The sequence below is a fragment of the Odontomachus brunneus genome, unplaced genomic scaffold (assembly GCF_010583005.1).
Source record: "Odontomachus brunneus isolate Ranch 3 - 2012 unplaced genomic scaffold, Obru_v1 Obru_scaffold_135, whole genome shotgun sequence".
Lineage (NCBI taxonomy): Eukaryota > Metazoa > Arthropoda > Insecta > Hymenoptera > Formicidae > Odontomachus > Odontomachus brunneus.
The window spans coordinates 209,051-224,607 of NW_022639585.1; the positions used below are offsets into that span (position 1 = coordinate 209,051).

General features: G+C 35.9%; 1 protein-coding gene across 1 annotated transcript in view; it reads right to left on the reverse strand.

The window, feature by feature from the left end:
- The window catches only part of LOC116850174 (sodium-dependent dopamine transporter), a 400,294-nt gene that overhangs the window by 63,291 nt on the left and 321,446 nt on the right, over positions 1–15,557 (reverse strand). Inside the window, exons 9-11 of the mRNA XM_032828139.1 lie at positions 13,461–13,589; positions 10,812–11,012; positions 10,432–10,599 (exon numbers count right to left, since the gene is read on the reverse strand). Of these exons, the coding sequence (XP_032684030.1) occupies positions 10,432–10,599; positions 10,812–11,012; positions 13,461–13,589 (498 nt within the window). The remainder of the gene's footprint in view (positions 1–10,431; positions 10,600–10,811; positions 11,013–13,460; positions 13,590–15,557) is intronic.

The following is a 15,557-nucleotide window of genomic DNA, read 5'->3' on the forward strand; positions in this document are numbered from 1 at the left end:
AGAGAGAGAAGGAGAGAGAAGGAGAGAGAGGGAGAGAGAGAGAAGGAGAGAGAGAGAACAAGAGAGAGTGAAAGAGCGTACGCGATATCCCCGTTCCCTTCGAAAATGATCGTAGATCAACTCGTATTTACTTCCGCGCTCGGTCGCGGCGATTTACCTGCGGTAAACCGCCCTTTGCACGACGCAATAACATTAATTATAAACGGAGGTGGATGTTTTGATTTCATCGCGCGGCAATTAATTCGTAATCCGGATGCGGCGGTCCGGCCGCAGTGACATTATACGATTCGCTCGCACGAAAATATTAATGCATCGAAATACCGTTACGCGTAACTGGATTCGTTCCCCGACCACCTCCTATATCCCGCCGCCAGTGCTCGCGGTAACGGGGTTTCGGGGGGGATGAAACCCGTCAACTGGCATTCTCGTCCCAAGATACGGCAAAGCAATAAATGCAAAATTCAAAGACAATAATTGTCCGAAAGACAATCCGTTTGCAGTGAAATGTCGCATCATTCGATCGATTTCATAATCTCTCGTAAGGGTGTAGAGTGGATTGAGATGAATACATAAGAGTGAACCTGTACCATTTTGCGATATTTGCAACAACTATCGAGGTATTGATTGAAGAAGATTTATAAATGATGACGGTTAATATGGTAGATGAGCTGTACATTAAGTCAAACAAAAATCCTCTACCACTTTGCAAATGACCACGTAGATTTTTAGTTATTAATTAAAGAGGATTGGTACATTATCGGGATAAAATTGTGTAACAATTTTCTTTAATTAATCATTAAAAATCTACATAATTATTTACAAAATGGTAGAGGACTTTTTTGTTCAGTCTGACCTAATGTACAAGCACACGATGGCAGACGTCATCACTACGGCTCATCTATCATATCATGCGTCATCATTCATAAATCTATAATTAATATCGCGATCATTATTGCAATTTTCGCAAAACGATATGGAGCTTTTCTGTTCATCTCAATTCGCTCTATGTTCTCACGAGAGATTGTGAAATTGAACTGCAACATCCTAAAGATATAGATATAATTATAATGTATAGTGTGTATATATATTTACTATTAAATAAATAAATTTATACTATAATAAATATATATATTTTACTACTATAATAAATTATAGTAATAAAAAGTTGAAAACGAGTTATACCGACTGTACGCGTCGCGATATTCCATCCGACAAAAAGTTCATGCGCTGCAAGGAGAGCTTTGAAAAAGGAAAGGAAAAATCGATCGCAAAGTGGCGGCGGAAAAAGAGGAAACGGCTCGACGGCGGGATGGCAGTTTCGAGGACGCCTTCGAGGCGAAAATGTTGTCGAAAGCGACGTCGTTGCGGCATCGAGTCGCCCTGGCGTGAAACGAAACGCAGGACGAAATCCGCTCGGGGGTGTCCGCGACGAAGGGAATTCCTCTTTCTGCCGTTAGGCGGAGCTTAAAAATACGCAATCTCGCCGTCCCGTCAGGCTGAAGAATTGAGATACACGTATCCCGCTCCTTTGATATCGTTTACCCATAATCATTTAATTTTCTCGTCATGGCGACGTCGAACGAGAGGAGGCTGTCCTCTCGTTCTCACTCTTCCCAGCTCCAACAATCTTCTCTTGCAGGAAGTCCTTTAAAAGACGCTTCCCCCTCTCTCTCTTTCAGCCACCGATTACGACTTTCTGCGTTACTTCGTCTCCTTCGGCTTTTCAGCTTCTTCTCGCGTTTCTCATGCGCGGCAAGCTCGGTTCCTTGTCGGTCTCATTCCCTCTTTCTCTCTCCTTCTCTTTTTCTCCCGGGAAATCGCGAAATTGGGGATAATTAAATGCCGTGGCGGCTCTCGAAACGATATTAACGAGGTGTAATGGCGGGTTAAATATTCCGAGAGCCTTGCCTTTCCGAGGCATTCGCTCGTAAATACATCGGGCGATGCGCGCTATGTCGACGATTTACTTGCGTGGTGTAACGTTTTGGACCGCCGAGCGCTGGCAATTTGGCCTTTTACCGATTTTATCCGATATACGGTTCTCTTCTCCCCTTCCTCTTCCTCCTGCCCTCTCTCTCTCTCTCTCTCTCTCTCTCTCTCTCTCTCTCTCTCTCTCTCTCATCCTCGACAGCTTGCCCTGAAGATTCCCTCACTACCTTGAAATTCCTCCAAAACATGCGATTTTTCTCCACCCATAACCCCAGCCAAAGAAATCATCCTAACCATTTTTCTTAAAGTATTACTGACTGCAGATCTCACCCCATATCTACCACTTCTAACGAATCTAAAAACAAGTATCCCCGAAAATTCACATTTTCCAAACCAAACCACCCCTGACTCATATCTTTTAAAAACCACGACTCCGCGCCGCGGGCACATTCATACGCACATTTATATTTGTATTCGCATTCGCATTCATACTCGTATTCGCATTCATACGCGCATTCATACTCATATTCGCAGACGCATTTGCGTTCGCATTGTCAGATCAGATACTTCTTAGAGCTGAGTCTCTTATTCCTTTCCCAAAGTTCTCTAAGGCCGTTGTCACTTCAATATTCATTTTGGACCTTAAGTCATCTTGTCTCGATGATACGATCGAGTAACTATTGTTTTCCGCGACGCGAGTTAAAACAAAGTTTTGGTGTACATCACTCGGACAGTAACCGAACTCAGAAAATGCCCAGCAATCTGAGAGGGCATTACAGACACAATAAACAAGTCGCAAGAAGGACACGCTCTGAGGACTAAATTCTCGTGATAATCTACATCCGTTCCATATTCCGAAAATAAGTCGTTTATTTTAAATCTCACTACCGCTTCCGCCGCATTTTTTTAGTCATTTCAATAATTCCGATGAGTCTGATACTCGTCTCTTTCCTCGGAGTCAACAATTCTTCCGATTTCCCTAAGCATATCCTACCTCCTTTTCCCGTGCTAAATTCACAGTCCAGCTTTCCATCACCACGTATTCATTCTTAAACTACGTACCTGAGTCCCTCCCTACACACATACACGCACACTTATAACTCACAAATTTGTTATTTTACTTTCGCTTTTGTAATCCTCTGAATTGTATTAGGAGTGTTCATTAATTTTAAGTAATTTTTTGGTAAAAATACAGCTTTATTGTGAAAAAATGGTTACACATTGATCATTCAAAATATTGTCCATCGCTAGCCACTACTTTTTCCAATCTTTCTGATAATAGGTGGATTCCACGTCGAAAGAACGACACATCTTTTGAGGCTATCCACGAATCGACCCATTTTTTGATATTCTCATAAGAATGGAAGCGCTGGTCAGACAGATTATGAGATCGAAATAAATAGTAATCGGAAGGAGCAATATCTGGAGAATACGGCGGGTCTGGTAAGACATCCCAGTTAAGCGCTTTTAACGTTTCCTTGACCGGTTTCGCAACATGTGGCCGAGCGTTGTCGTGCAGGAAAATCACTTTGTCGTGTCTTTTCGCGTAATCTAGTCGTTTTTGCTTCAATGCTCGGCATAATTGCATCAATTGTTGTTGGTAGCGTTTCCCAGTGATGGTTTCGTTGGGTTGAAGCAGCTCATAATATACTACATCCAGCTGATCCCACCAAATACAAAGCATAAGCTTGGCGCTATGAATATTCGCCGTCGATGTTGATGGTTCGCCTGACCTACACCATGATTTTTTACACTTCGGATTATCGTAGCGTATTCATTTTTCATTACCCATCACGAGTCAAAAAACTTTTTCTTCTGTGTCTTTGAAGGAACAATTCACAGGTCATTTTGCGCTTTTCGACGTCCCTCGGCTTCAACTCGTACAGCACTTAATTTCCTTGCTTTTGAATCATTCCAATGGCCTTCAAACTTCTGGAAATCGTTGATCGATCAACATTAATGATTCTGCAAGTTCTTCTTGCGTTTGACTCGGGTCTTGATTGAGTAAACTTTCACTTCCTCATCTTCAAACTTTTTCAGCTGGCCTGGACGTTCTTTGCCTTCCGTATCAAAATCACCTTTTTTATAGCGTCGAAATCAGTACTCACATGTTGAAATCGATGGAGTATAATCACCATAAGCTTCCGACAGCATTCGTTGACTTTCAGCAGCATTTTTCTTCAAATAAAAGCAAAAAAGCAATGCTTCCCGCAAATTGCGTTTTTTTTGCACAAAATTCAACATATTCAATGCTAAAAAAACAATGTTGTTTACACTTCGGCAAAATGACACATAACTAAAGCCACATGATAGTGCTTTGACATGAAGGTAGCAACAATATGGTCATATTGTACTAGTTATGACATATCTTAAAAATCCTTTAAAATTAATGCACACTCCTAATAACACGAGCCGCGCTAAATAAGCATTTTGTGTGTTTATTAATTAATTATTCCGACTTAAAATTCCATTTTCTTTAACCCCCTTTCCCTCTGATTATTCGCTCTAAGTTCTATCCCTGGTAAAGGGACTCACGTCTCTGACACAAAAAGAACCACTCGCCGTATGTCGACGCGCGTGTAAAACGACCCTTCTGGTCGCTGACTCGTTTTTCGACCTACATGTATAGCTGAGGATTATCGTAAGCATTTCGTTACGTAATGCTCTCCTCCACGACGTAACAAGCTTACTATAAAATTGCATGTTCAGTGAAATGTCTTTGATTGTGACAACAATTTATAGTATGAATTTTTGGTAAATACTGTCGATAGTCTCAATTCTGTATTTGCTGAAAAATATTATATTATTGAAAAACAATCGTGAATCAAGTCTCAATAGACACTTTTATAATAACAGTTTTTCAATGTTTATAATATGATTTTTAATATAATTATAATTCCAATATGCATCACTTTATCGAGTAATATCTTTGCTTACAGGATGAATATAAACAAAAACGCGGAACTATTTTACTACGCAGAATTATTATCATCGCATCATGTACAACAATGTCCTCGGTTCTCTAAAATCAAAATGTACATTAAAGTCTTTTGCAGCAATTAATATATTTAAGATATTACACACACTTATTGCTGGAGGACACTTTTATGTACATTCTCATACAACACACCAATATTGCAGCAACATTGCAACAATTTTTCCTGCAAGATTGTAACATTGCAAAAATATTGTGAAATTTTGCTGCAAGATTGCAGCAGTGTTGCAGCAACGGTAAAATTTCCGTCTGAGAAATATTGCCACATGATATTGCAGCAACATTGCATTATAATACATATGCAATATTATTATTACTTTATACCTTTACAGAAATATCATACTAAGAAATATTGAAAAATTATTAGTGATTAAGTATTATCAGTAATTCAGTAATTTTTGGCCAGTACTTAATTTCTAGTGAATACTGATAATAAAATCACTGTTAGATATTGATAGTAATCAAATACTGAGAATTATTATGCCGAGGTGACAAATAAGAAAATCATAATATTTAAAAAATTATTCTTATAATTCCTAATTTTTCATGTCTTATAAACCATTAGGTATCGAAGATTGTCAACAACACACTTCAAACTTTCGTGAATCTTTTCTCGATAATTTCGATGCCAAGCGGTAACCACCAGTCATCTCACCCATGTCCTGATTCCGTACTGCTTAACCTAACGATCGAGCGGCACGCGGTGATTTCCAATGACTCCAACGATATTCTTACGATTTATGCTTATATAATGTATCCTTATGTGTTCACAGTATAACATACTTGGCAAACACCAAATAATAGTTATATAACTTTAACTTGGTGTTTATTTGATAATTTACTGATAGATATTGAAACAATGCAACAACATTCGATATGCGATGAATATTGATATAATGTAGTGAACCAGTGATAATTATTTTAAATTTTTAACAGAATGTTATAATGATTAATTTTAACCAAAAAAATGAAAAATCCAAGAAAATTCAAATTAGAAAAATCAAATTACTAAATTTTGAGAGAAATTTTTATAAAATACTATTTAAAACAATAATGTTGTTTTATCAAATGACATGATTTCCTTGAACGAAATAAAAACTTTTATTTTCATCATTTCAAAAAATGATATTTTGTTTAAAAATATAATATTTTAATGAAACAAAAAACCACAAAATTAAACAAGTACGAGTATTAAATCTAAAGAAAGTATTTTCTCCGAAAAAACGGGTATAAGAAGTTTAAGAAATATGTAATAAGACAAATTCTAGTATTAATGACTGCTACTAACAAGTACTATTCTGAGTACTATTCTATAAGCACTATTGATGTGAAATATTACTGAATTTGAAATACAAGTAACAAAAATAACTAGTAAATAAGTAAAAAATATTATATTATATTCGTCATATTTTTGAAATAGTGCTGCAATATTGCTAAAGTAATATTATAAATTAATATCTCTGCAACATTGCACTGCAATGTACAATCTTGCAACGTTGTAGCAATGTTGCTGCAAGCTTCTGTGCTGTATGGGATAAGAAATATGTAATAAGACAAATTCTAGTATTAATGGCTGCCACTAACAAGTATTATTCTAAGTACTATTTTATAAGCACTATTGATATGAAACATTACTGAATTTTAAATACAAGTAACAAAAATAACTAGTAAATAAGTAAAAAATATTATATTATATTCGTACTATTTTTGAAATTTTGCTGCAATAATATTACTAAAGTAATATTGCAAATTAAAGTCACTGCAATATCTCTGCAATATTGCACTGCAATATGCAATCTTGTCACATTGTAGCAATGTTGCTGCAAGCTTCTGTGCTGTATGAATTTTAACACTTTTATGTACATCTTAACTTACAGAGCCGAGACCGTCAGTAATGCAATGCTAACAATCTTGCATTGTAAAACAGTTCCGCCTATTTGTTTATATTTATCCCGTATGCAATAATGTTGCATTATTGCAAATAAATTGTTCTGCAACATTGCTATAATGATGCACTGCAATCTCTCCGAGAAGAAATATTACATCCTTGCTGCAATCATCCTGCAACGTTGCAGCAACGTTGCTGCAATATTGCAAACTTGCAATGTAATATTTTTGCAACATTTTTGTAATCATTTGGTGTTGTGTGGGGGAGAGTTAACACATATGTATGTCATATGTTGTTTGTATCTAACTGCACGTGCGCGAATATACAGAGAAAACCCTTATAGAAATATCATACTAAGAACCATTGATAATTACTTATTAGCCAGTATTTTTAATACTGAAAATAAGTAATTATCAATGATTCTTGCAAGTAACACTAGGGAAGTGATACTCACCGATTTTCCTGAAACTGCATATACAAGTAGTTCTTCAAAAACTATTAAACACGTATTTTTTTGTTTTTCCCCAAAAACGAATTTTGGGGTAGAAATCGCCCCTATAAATTTTGGTGGGGGGAAGGGGTAAGAGGTACTTTACAAACTGTTTGTAGGATTCGTATGAAATTTGGTATCTAGGGCTTTTTGGCCTCGCTGATTACGAATCTGAAGTCAGTTTTTGAAAATTCAAAATGGCGGATCCAATATGGCGGACGGATTTTCATTTTTTAAAGGATTTCTATAAAACATGGTATTTAAGGGTTTTTGGCCTCGCTGATTACGAATCAGAAATTCTTTTTTGAACTACTTTTTTAGCATTACCCAGGAACAACGACGTGGACGTAGTAGCTTTTTGTTCCCATTGGGGTGTTTTATTAAAAGTGAGTCCCCTTGCCTCTCACTTTTCGGGAGGTTTTTTCTGTAAGTCCCCTTGCCTCTCAAAATATCGGGAGTTTTTTGCTGTGAGTTCCCTTGCCTCTCACAATATCGGGAGTTTTTTGCTGTGAGTTCCCTTGCCTCTCACAATATCGGGAGTTTTTTTATGTGAGTTCCCTTGCCTCTCACAATATCGGGAGTTTTTTTATATGAGTTCCCTTGCCTCTTACTTTTCGGGAGGTTTTTGCTGTGAGTCCTCTTGCCTGTGACTTTTCCGCTATCAAAACTTTCAAAGAATATTTGGGTGTCAACAGATTCTTTGATTAAATTCTCTAAATGAAGAGCAAATAATCTTTCTTCTTCTATAATTACTGTTTTCAGATTGTATTCTGGACGATTAAAACTTTGTTGTAATAAGAGAACAATATCTTTTAGGTTCATCGACATTTTTGAAGGTTTCTTCCTTTGACCAATGATGGCGTTAGTTTAAAATTAAACTTACCTAATATTGAGTTTTAAAAAGTTTTTCTTATACTGTAAAAAAAAGAAAGTAAAAACCAATACTTACCTGCTATTGCAGTATAAATACAACTGAATTAAATGTACTATATTATTAAAATGTTAAAATATTATACTATTTAAATGTATTATACTCCGCTACGCCGATTCTGGACAGACCGATTCGATCTTACGTGTAAGCAGATATAGCTGCTGGGCTGACTGACATCTACAAATGTATGCTATGTGGCACAACCAATACTTACCTGCTCTTGCAGTATAAATACAACTGATTTAAATGTGTTATAAAGATTAAAAAATATTCAAAAAACATAAGGCGTCTACTTTATTATTTTAAAGATGAATCTTACATGTGAGAAGATATGGCTGCTGAGGTGACTGACATCTACAGATACTATAAGGAACTGGTGCTTGAACTCACTTGCGAATTATTAATAAAGACCAAGAACCTAATAATTAAAAGAACCATATAAACTCGCAGGTAAGTTTGAGAATCAATTTCATACAGAATTTGTAGATGTCAGTCAGTTCATCAGCTGTATCTGCTCACATGTAAAATACATGTAATAAGTATACGCCTCATGTCTTATGCATGTTTTTTAATCTTTATAATACATTTAAAGAAGTTACATTTAGACTGTAGTAGCAGGTAAGTATTGGTTTTAATTTTCTTTTATTCATAGAATATCAAGAGCTTTTTAAAATTCAATACCAGGTAAGTTTAATGTATAACTGACGCCCTCAATCTTCAAAAGGAAAAACCAATATTTTCGAAAATGTCGATAAACCCAAAAATTATTTTTCTTTTATTACAAAGAAGTCCACGGCGTTCTTCCTGACAATGAGTAACGCTGAATGTAGTTCAAAGAAGAATTTCTGATTCTTATTCAGCGACTGAAGAAGATCGAAAATTCGAAGTTTCATAAAAATCTAGTTCTGTTTAAAAATCTGTTCGCCATATTTGATCCGCCATTTTGAATTTTCAAAAACTGACTTCAGATTCGTAATCAGCGAGGCCAAAAACCCCTACATACCATGTTTCATAGAAATCTTTAATAAAATTAAAATCCGTCCGCCATATTGGATCCGCCATTTTGAATTTTCAAAAACTGACTTCAAATTCGAAATCAGCGAGGCCAAAAAGCCCTAGATACCAAATTTCATACGAATCCTACAAACAGTTTGTAAAGTACCTCTTACCCCTCCACCAAAATTTGTAGGGGCGATTTCTACCCCAAAATTCGTTTTTGGGGAAAAACAAAAAAATACGTGTCTAATAGTTTTTGAAGAACTACTTGTATGCGCAGTTTCAGGAAAATCGGTGATTATCACTTCCCTAGTGTTACTTGTTAGTATGATATTTCTATAAAGGAACTACACGGCACTTGTTTTCTATCCTTTCCTATCTGATCTTCACTGTCAAACAAAAACACGTTTAGTCTATTCTTATTATGTCTATGGTTTCAGTTAGAATCCTGCAAGGTTGCTAAATCGGTTAAGTGAAATAAAACTTAGTAAAACTTGCCCTGAACTAGCAGTTTTAATTGGGATTCAGCAAAATTACTATATAAATTAGATGAACTTGGTAAAAGCTTGGTACAGAAAAGTCAAATATCATTTTGCGAAATTTGCAATAGTTTTCGAGTAATTAATTATTTTGTCTGAGCAAATATGTGCTCGGACCGGCGCGCAACCGTGATACATGCGAATCGCGGCTATGAGATACGCTATATCTCGTAGCTATGGGCGGAGGGATGTAGCGAGCCGCGATTCGCATGTATCGCGGTCGCGCGCTTATTTGCTCAGACAAAATAATTAATTACTCGAAAACTATTGCAAATTTCGCAAAATGATATTTGACTTTTGTGTACCAAGCTTTTACCAACTCCGGTTCATTTAATTTATATAGTAATTTTGCTGAATTCCAATAGTATAACATATGTGTGTTACTTCTTCCCACCAACTGCACAATTAAACAAGAAACGCCTTATTGGACGCATATATCTGTCTTTCCATTTCGGGTTCACTTCTCTGCACAAACCGCGCAGTCTGGTATATATGCTATTACTATGTATATATGTCTATGATTATGACGATACGACATATCGATACAATATATCGATACTGTCAAGCAATATCGCCTATGCGCATGTATGATTTTCTATGTTAATTCTTAAATTGAAGAAATATTGATTATTATAACAAATTTTTTTTAAATAGAACACTTACTTGAACGACAGAGCCGGGTGTGCTCATGATTTTGTAAATCGCCATACCCGGGATCATAATAATAGAAGAACATGCGATCAGCCAACCCAATACATTTGCCCAAACAGGATAAACGTAGCCTTCGTATGTTAAAGGTTCGTAACCCATTAGGCCGTAGACGATAATGAACTATAATAAAATAAAAAACATAGTCATAAACATATTTTCCCATATAAAGGTTGCCATAAATATCAAATCTATTCTTTGTTTTTAAAGCAATAATGGCTTTTATGAGATACTACATAAAACATACGACATATGAAATATATGAATAATCGAAAATAATAATTTTAGGCAAATTTATTTCTATGTAATACATTTTATAACATCTTGTAACATACCATAAGAAATAGCGGTGCTACAAATTTCCAGCACACCCGCCAGTAAACACCGGGCGAAAAACCGATCATGTCTTTGATATCTGCGCAAAATCGATCCGTTCCATAGATCCAACTAACAGCAATTGTTTCCGCAAGGACAGCAAATAACATAGAGTATCCGGCCGCATATCGATCCAACAAGTGAAAAAAGTAAAACCCGCCCTATATTAAATAACAGTGCAATTTATAACATTTATACCATAATATGAAAAAATGCACGTATAAATATATAATAAAAATATATATTTTAGATTTAATATATAAATTAAGGGGATAATACCGTTTCTCTGATTAAAAAAATCAATTTTTCTTTTTTTACATTTCATTAAAAAATATACTTTTAAGAATCTATTCTTACTTATCGCATCGAAAAATTCGTAAAATTGCGTTACAGCCTATTATTCGAAACGGCGCGCAGGTCAAATCCGACGCTCACCAAGCCGTTTAAAATTTCGTCAGATATATGCGGTCTACGAAGGTTCAATGAATCCTAAGTAACAAAAGAACAACTCAGGTGTGTTTGTTCTATGGGCCTGAAATCGCTGATTAGGTTGAAATTTACGTAAGTATTAGAAATATATGCTTAAATAGTATTCAAAACTTTAAACGCGTTTTTCTCAAAACGATTTTTCTCTAACTGGCGAGCACGATTTGAGACAAACTGCTGAATTAATCGACTTCTGCCTATAGCTACATATTCAAAACATGTACTATTTTTGTCCGAACCAGTGAAATTAAAATATATTAACTTTTCCTATTTATTTCTAATGAAAAACTGTTGATTTTTAAAATGATTTTTCAGGCGTTTTTTTCAAATACCTATAACTTGCTGAAAAACGACCCGTTTTCAATATCCCTAGTTCCAGCGATAACTGAATGTCCCTAGTGTAATTTTTTAGCTATCTTATTTCAGATTAACGAGAGATATAATGCGCGCTATGGAGCAAAAATCGCTCATTTCAGTTTCACGTGTTTTTCAATAATTTTTATATTTTGCAGCATACATAATTATAAAAATTCTGACATACAAATAAAATATGTAGTATTTAGCATACCAAGTTTCAAAATAATCGGGCGCGTAGTTTCTAAAAAAAATTCACAAAATAATTTCCTTTTTCAGCCGAAAAACAGTATTGCCCCCTTAAGCAACGCAAAAAATTTCATTTGTAAAATATCTTGATGAAAATTGGAGTTATTTTATTGTGTCGCGAAATTTATTGAGATTTAAACGCGATAAAATTAGTGTAAATTAAGCCAGAAAATTCGATATATATTTTTCATATATTTTGTATACTTATATTGGGTGTACAACTTAGTTCGGTCCGTTTTCAAAAGATGGCTCTAGGTGCTATAAATGGTTGACGGCGACAGCTGATTTTTGCTGTATCATGAAGTGTCAACATCTGTCAACCAAATATTGTTTACAAGCCTTTGAGTTTTGCACAACAAGTTTAATTTTTACTGCGTTGAAAATGTCGAGTTTCGTTCCAAATAAGCACCATTTGCGGGAAGTTTTGATTTTTTGTTTCAATTGGAAGAAAAGTACAGCTGAAGCGCATCGAATGCTTGTGGAAGTTTATGGTGAATCTGCACCGTCGGATAAATCTTGCAGAGAATGGTTTCGACGATTTCAAAGTGGTGATTTTAGTGTTGAAGACAAAGAGCGTTCGGGTCAACCGAAAAAGTTTGAAGATGAAGAATTAGAAACATTACTCGATCAAGATTCGTGTCAAACGCAAAAAGAGCTCGCAAGAACATTGGAAGTTACTCAACAAGCTATTTCGAAACGACTCAAAGCCGCGGGATACATCCAAAAGCAAGGAAATTGGGTCCCATACGAATTGAAACCGAGAGATATCGAACGACGATTTTGCATGTCCGAAATGTTGCTTGAACGGTACAAAAAGAAGTCTTTTCTGCATCGAATCATTACCGGGGACGAAAAATGGATTCACTACGACAACCCGAAACGCAAAAAATCGTATGTAAAGCCCGGCCAACCGGGAACATCAACGCCGAAGCCGAATATCCATGATGCCAAGGTAATGCTCTGTATTTGGTGGGATCAGAAGGGTGTGATCCACTATGAGCTGCTAAAACCTGGTCAAACCATCACGGGAGACTTCTACAGGCGACAATTGATCCGTTTAAAGCGAGCTATAGCCGAAAAACGTCCAGAATATGCGACCAGACACGAGTCCATAATCTTTCACCATGACAACGCTCGGCCTCATGTTGCTGTTCCGGTTAAAAACTATTTGGAAAATAGCGGATGGGAAGTTCTGGCTCACCCGCCTTATAGCCCAGACCTTGCCCCTTCCGACTACCATTTGTTTCGATCGATGCAGAACGCTTTGACTGGAATACACTTCACTTCAGAACAGGGTATCAAAAATTGGCTCGATTCATTCTTGGCTTCAAAAGATGAACGCTTCTTCCGCGACGGAATCCATAAATTGCCAGAAAGATGGGAAAAAGTAGTGGCTAGCGATAGACAATACTTTCAATAATGTGTTAATTCATTTTATCATTCAAATAAATGTGTTTTTCAAGCAAAAAAACTGACCGAATTAAGTTGTACACTCAATAGTACATAGTTGACATATTTACCTGTGAACAGGAGGCAAGTCCAACTAAAAAGTACAAAGTAAACAAGCACGCAACAAAAATCTCACGATTGTTGCCGATTATTGGAAATTCGTCACTGAGTGCTGTTATAATCGCCTCCGAACCACCAAACTGTAAAATTGCATAAATTTTTCGTTATATTTTTATATATAATTAATTTAATATTATGAAGAAATACTCTACTTCGAAAACCTACTTGAAAAATCGTACTTTATATATTGAGAAAAAATGATAAAGCTACTAAAAATTTTGTTAAAAGTAAAACGTTAATAGAAACAGAAATGTAGTGAAACGCTATAAGTGTTTTTTCAATTAACGAAAAAAATTGATCTAACTGCATACTATAAGTAATTCTACTTAGAAGATGAAAAGTTAACTAAAGCAGACAATAAATATATTGAACTAATGTCTTTGATAGTTGGACGTTTGCAAGATTTGTTCAACTAGAAGAAATCATTACAACAGATTTCTCTAGATTATTAAATAAATTACAATATGCAGAGTTCGGATACACGATTCAGTAGCTATTGATAGATTGCGCTGGACATCTCGTTCGCTCGTAGGTAAATTCTCGGAGAGATGTAAGTGTGCAAGTTTCATCATTTAAAACTTGATACGATATATAAGAGTGTAAATATTGCCTGACACTTGCCTGTACAAGTCCGTCTTTTTTGAAATTTTCTTTGGCTTTTGCCACTTTTAATTATTAGTTATTGTTAGTACTTTTTGAATAGTTGAATATATTGGATAAATTAATGCAATACTTAAACTCTGCATACTTAACCAAGTGAATATATTTTGATTAAATTCAATATAACTTATAAATGGCGGCGGGACGCCCCGGAAGGAATGCATGAGCGGTTCCCGGGACGTCTCACAAATGCCGTCGAGGATAGGGCACCGGTAGAGGTACCTTTTAGTGGGTAGGCCCTACCCCTATTTTGGGGAGGGGAAAGTCCCACACTACCCTCGGGAGATTCCTCGACCTCCCGGAGGTGTGCGTAACGCATTTCCTCTTAACAAAAAGAAAAAATACAACTTAAAAGGATCGCTTAAAGTGTGCTCTGTTACAATAACGGAACAGAAGTAGTCGCAGTAAAAGATCTCATGTCCATACCATACGCACTAGAAGACATCTTTCTCGAATCTCAGAGACATCTTTGAAGTTAAAACAAAATTTGAATCTAAAACTGGATATCTATTATGCTTTTTATTATTCAGTTGAAATTGTTAATTTATTTTGGATAATAAACAGGACATTGCCTAAATTAATGCTCTATTACGATACATACTCTATAAAGAAAGAATTTAATAAAATATTACATTATTCTTTTTGATAATATATGTAGCTCATTCAATTTGGGAGAAACGTTAAGTTAAATTTTTTACTCGTCAAACATTTTACTCACACACATACATTCACGCGTACAGACGCACACATATATACAGGGTGTTCGGAAAGTACCGGGACGCCCGAATATCAGGAAAAATATAAGTTTTACAAAAAAATGTTTCAGACAAAAGTTGTAGCATTTGAAAAGATGTATTTACTGATTACATCAGTTTGACCTTGGGTTGCGTAGCGAAGGTCAGGTCAAGGTCACATTAATTTTTTTAAATGGAACACCCCATTTTTCATTGCATATTCTTATAGCACATCTCGAGAGCTTTCCAAAACGCTATAATAAAATATTTTTTCATGAAGTACTTTTCAAGTTATAATGCTTCAAAGTTAGAGGATCGCCGGCATTAGCATTTTTACGAAGAAATGAAAATAAACGGAACAACCTCCAATGACCTTGATCTTGAGAATTAGATCAGAAGGGCTATCTTTTGACATAAGGGGTACCAACCCCCCTCCCTCACCTCTCATGTTTGGGGTGCTTGATTATCGTGAGTCCCCTCGCCTCTCACGTTTGGGGTGCTCGTGCGATCACCCGTACAAATCGGCAACAGGGCGAACTTCTCGCACTTGTCGCACAATGTATTATTAAAATGATATACGAATCAAGCACTCCAAACGCTACAGGATATTCGACGAGACATTTATTATTTAAAGTTTTATTTTAATGCGATACC